This window comes from Balaenoptera musculus, chromosome 6 (assembly GCF_009873245.2).
Source record: "Balaenoptera musculus isolate JJ_BM4_2016_0621 chromosome 6, mBalMus1.pri.v3, whole genome shotgun sequence".
NCBI classification, from domain to species: Eukaryota; Metazoa; Chordata; class Mammalia; order Artiodactyla; family Balaenopteridae; genus Balaenoptera; species Balaenoptera musculus.
In genome coordinates, this window is record NC_045790.1 from 77,615,032 (window position 1) to 77,620,082 (window position 5,051).

Genomic DNA, 5,051 nt, shown 5'->3' on the forward strand with positions numbered 1-5,051 from the left:
CAAAATGATCACCACTATACTAGTTACTATCTGTCACCAAACAAAGATATTACATTATTATTGATTATATTCTCTACATTGTATACTTCATCCCCATGACTCATTTATTTTTGTAATTGGAATTTTGTACCTCTTAATCTCCCTCACCTATTTTGCTCATCCTCCAACCTCCTTCCCTCTGACAAGCTATTCTCTGTATCTATGACTCTGTTTCTGTTTTGTTATATTTGTTCATGTGTTGTTTTTTTAGAATCCACACATAATAGAAATCATACATTATGTCTTTTTGTCTTTCTCTGTGACTTATTTCACTTTGCACAATACACTCTGGGTCCATCCATGTTGTTTCAAATGGCAGAATTTCATTCTTTTTTTATGTCTGAATAATATTCCATTGTATATATATATACACCACATCTTTAGTCATTCATCTGTTGATGGGCACTTGGGTTGCTTCCATATCTTGGCTATTATAAATAGTGCTGCTGTGAACATTGGCATGCATGTATCATTTCAAATTAGTGCTTTCATTTTTTTCCAGATATATACCCAGGAGTGAGATTTCTGGATCATATGGTAGTTCTGTTTCTAGTTTTTTGAGGAACCTCCATACTGTTTTCTATAGTGGCCTCACCAATTTACCTTCCCACCAACAGTGCAGGAGGGTTCCTTTTTCTTTCTTTTTTTCACATCCTTGCAAACACTTATCATTTGTTATCTTTTTTTTTTCAAAAATTTCAATGTTTATTTACACATTGCATATCAAAAAGTTTGAAAAAAAAAGTTTCAACAGGAAGTTAGCAAATTCTCATAGATCTGCCTGTTTCTAGCACTTGGGGGAGATGGGAGTCTTGTAGTTCTTAGAGACTGGAATCCTGATGGCAGAACTTCAGATGTTCTCATCACTTGCCAAGGAAGTGCCATACTTGATCTTCTTCATTACTTCCTTTATTCAGTGAAAATGACACTGATTCAACTAATGATCTAGCTTCCTCTTGAGAGCAATGGAAAGGGCTATCACATACCTGCACATTTGTCCAATTTATAGCCCCTCCATCACACTTCTCCATAAGCAATGCTTTGCAACATTCATGAGTAGATTTAATAACTTTAAGAGCAAAAGCCCTGTTATTGAATTCTCCATTAAAAGCAAACTGGTTTTCCAGTTTTCCCTCTGGTATCTTATAAAATCTAAACCAATTAAGTGTAGCTTCTAAGTAACCAGGTTTGTACTTCTTAACATCTTCAGTATCATGAAACTTTGAGGCTTCAGGATCATTCACATTGATAGCAATTAATTTCCAATCTGTTTCACCCTGATCAATAAGAGCCAGAATTCCAGGGATCTTCACATGAACAACATCTCCACGAGAAAGAACCTTTGAGCCTATCTCACAAACATCAATAGGATTATTATCTCCACAGCAGTCTGTGCTCTTATCTTTTAGATGGGGATCTTCCCAAGTCTGAGGGAGGGCACCGTAATTCCATATATAACCCTTGTGAGGAAAGATATTGACCACATAGGGAAGCTTGCCATCCTTTACATCTTGTTTAATGGGATTCAATGACTCCTCTGTGGCAATCTCCATTTTAGCATTTGTCCACGGAGGTACTTCTACAACCATATTAAACAAATTCTCATATTCATCATTTCGTGCTCTCTTTGTAGGAATGCCATTTTCCTCTTCAGAGGAATATCATGAAAGGGGGAAATGTAGTGACCAGCTACATTCTTGAAAAAGAGGCAGGAACCGGGAGAGTGGGGCTGGCCGTGCTCCTCCGTGCGGTACAGGGCCATGGCGGAGCGCGGCCGGGGCCCTGAGCTCGCTCCCTGTGGCAGGTGGGCAGCGGCGCCGGCGGCGGGGGCGCCAATGCGCCAGGCCCAGCTGGTCTGTTGTCTGTTTGATTCCTTAACTATTCTTACATGTGTGAGGTGATATCTAATTGTGGTTTTGATTTGTATTTCCCTGATGATTAGTGATGTTAAGCATCTTTTCATGTGCCTGCTGGCCATTTTCTTTGGAAAAATATCAGTTCAGTTCCTCTGCTCATTTTTTAATTGGATTGTTTGTTTTTTTGATATTAAGTTATATGAGTACTTTGTATACTTTGATATTAACTCCTTATTGGATATATTGTTTGCAGATTTCTTCTCCCATTCAGCCGGTGGCCTTTTCGTTTTGTTGGTAGTTTTCTTTGCTGTACTTTTTAGTTTGATGTAGTCCCATTTGTTTATTTGCTTTTGTTTCCTTTGCTTGTTTGTTTGTTTTTTAAGTCAAACCTTACCTTCTCACATTTTCCCCTATTTCTATAAGTAGCAACATCCTTCTTTGAGTTTCTGAGGTCAAAAATTTTGCAGTTAGCTTTGACTTTTTTCTCACTCTCATACCCATAATTGGTCCATCATTAAATCTTTTATAGTATATTCAGAATCTGTCTAATGCTCTCTACCTGCTTCCTATTCAGTCATAGTGATTCAAGCTACCGTCATCTCTTGCCTAAATTCTTCTGGTAGCTTCCAAATTGTCTTCCTGCTTCCATGTTTGCCTTACCATCTGTTCTCCACCTTGAAGCCAGACTGATATTTTAAAAACGTACATTATATCATTTTATTTCTGTGCTCAAAACTTCCAGGAGCTTCTCTTTTTAACTCAGAAAAAAGCCCAATGGCCTCTGCATACATTACATTTGATCTAAGTTTTTTCTACGTCTTAGGCCTCATCTCCAACATTCTTTCCTTTTCTTGTTCTGCTCTAGCCATACTACTGGCGTTCTTGCTGTTCTTTGAACATACTAAACATTTGCCTACCTCAGGGCCTTTGCAGTTATTATTCTCTCAGGCCAGAATGCTCTTTAATCTGATATTTTCTTGGCTTAAATCCTTCAGTTTTTTTCAGGTCTCTTGCTCAAATATCACCTTATCAGAAAAAGCTTTCCTGACTGCCCTAAGTAAAATTAACCTACCTCTTCATGCTCCTTATCCCCCTTTCCTGTTTAATATTTTTCCACAGCACTTGTCACCATCTAACATATTTTTTATATAATTAACATTGTATTTTACATACAGTCTATCTGAATAAATTATATTATATATATTTAGTATAATGTATGTTGACTTATAGCCCCCACTAGACTATAAAGTCCATGGAATCAGGGACTTTGATTTTTTTATTATGTGTCCTCAGTGTTTGTAACAGTTCTTAAAATGTAATTGGTGTTCCATTAATATTCGTGGGATAAGTAAATAAATAAATTTACCTTATTAGAGAAGGAATTTCCTTTGTTCAGATTCTAATAGTACCAGTCAAGTTAAGACATTTCCTGTTGCTTTCTTCTCTTCTCTTTGCCTAGTTCCATCCCTGATGGAAACAGAAGCAATTTTGTGTGTGGAGATGAGAGTTCGATGGGTTAAAAAATTCAAGGTAGGAAATAGAGAAAAAGAAGACCATACCCTTCTTCTCCACTTTAAGTGTCCCAGCTTGAAACTACTACCAATTGGCAGAGGGAAGAAGTTTTAACTTTAAATCAAGTTGGTGTTTTGATTAATAAACTGGACTAGACATTATTATTACTGAGCTAGATTATTCTTGGCACTAAAAGTAACTTAAAAGAAGAGTGTCTAAGAAAATTATGGGACCTTCCCTTACCCAACATTTTCTTCAAAGGACAAGAGAAACAAATGAATCTGCAGATTGGTTATAAAGGACCTAGTATAAAGGGAATGAATGAAGTTGTTGTTTGTTTGTTTGGGTTTTTTTTTTTGTCTGCATTCTATGGAGTTCTGCTTAATCAACATAATGGTTACCCTTCTATTGTGCTCTTTATCACAATGGTTAGTAATCTGTTGTTTACGTGTCTGTCTCCCTTACTAGACTATGAGTGTAAGAAGAGAGGGCCAGTGTTTTATTAAGCCTGTTTATCCAAGACCCACCGTGGTGCCTGAAACATAGCAACCATTTAGTGTTTGTTGAATAGCACCCTCCTCCCCCAGCCTCTCTTCTCACCTCAATTCAAGAGTTACCTGCATACCAAAATACGTTGAGTATCAAAAGTGCAATATTTGGTGATATAAAAGAGGCTGATTGCTTAGATATTTAGAGATTATACTGTATTCCAAGGTTTAGATCTGCTTACCACAATGAAAATTTAATATCACTCCATTCTATACTCTAAGGGAAAACACTTTACTTCTGATGTATCACAGGGTTGCCTTTATTCTTCCTTTCTTGCTCAGGCTCTCAGCCACTTAATCTGTCTCCCCCGGCAGGGTATGAATGTGGTTTTTATGGAATCCAGTGTTTAGAATAAAAGCTGAAAATAATCCTCTTCTCTCGACATCTGGTATTGCTGTGATGCCTTTTAAAGGCAGAGCTTGAACCCTTATTATTTAAAAGTTTGAAAGTCAACATCTTCTGTATGCTTGTGGCAAATGCAAAAAAAATTGACGACTTTTTGAAAGACTGTGGAGAGAGCCTGTGTTTTAGTATAAAAACTACAGCATCATTGTCACTATGATCCAGAGGCGAAAAGTTATAAAACATTTTGGCTCAAAGAGATGCCACATGAATTTAATAATTTTCATGTGGATAATCATTTTCCAAACAAACTGTAGCCATGACTTAATCCCTCCTAGAAAGACAGGAGTGTATCTTCAAACAAACTGCCTAAGCTGTTTGTTCACAGTTTGCTTTTTGATTCAGCAAGATGGATTATGAGGGGTAACAACCAGAGCTGTGACAGCTTTGGCTAAATCCCACCTGGCGTTCAGTCCATTCGTTTCTCCTTTAAAAAGCTCTCCAAGTTCATAATTCTACAAAAGGCTCAATCAAAGTCATTGGAGGAGTGACTTGGCTTAAGGGTGGTGGTAGTGGCGGGTTTGGGGGGGTGGTGTTGGGGGAGGGGTTTAATATGCCAAGTAAAAGATCTATTGTTATTGAAAAATTCTTCATTTGTTTTATTTACATAGTGAAAGCAACCCAAGTATGAATCCAATTTGAAAAATGCAGTACTTTGGCTGACTGTGAAGTGAAGTAAAAACATTTAAGTCC

The 5,051-nt window shown here is 37.3% G+C and overlaps 1 protein-coding gene across 1 annotated transcript; it reads right to left on the bottom strand.

Moving 5' to 3' along the window:
- Window positions 1–851: 851 nt before the first annotated feature.
- Window positions 852–2,396, bottom strand: LOC118896382 (inorganic pyrophosphatase 2, mitochondrial-like). The gene is given in 3 exon segments (XM_036854157.1): window positions 852–1,690; window positions 1,693–1,922; window positions 2,290–2,396. Coding segments are annotated over 3 exon segments (1,125 nt in total). The 3' UTR covers window positions 852–902.
- Between the last annotated feature and the right edge of the window lie 2,655 nt (window positions 2,397–5,051).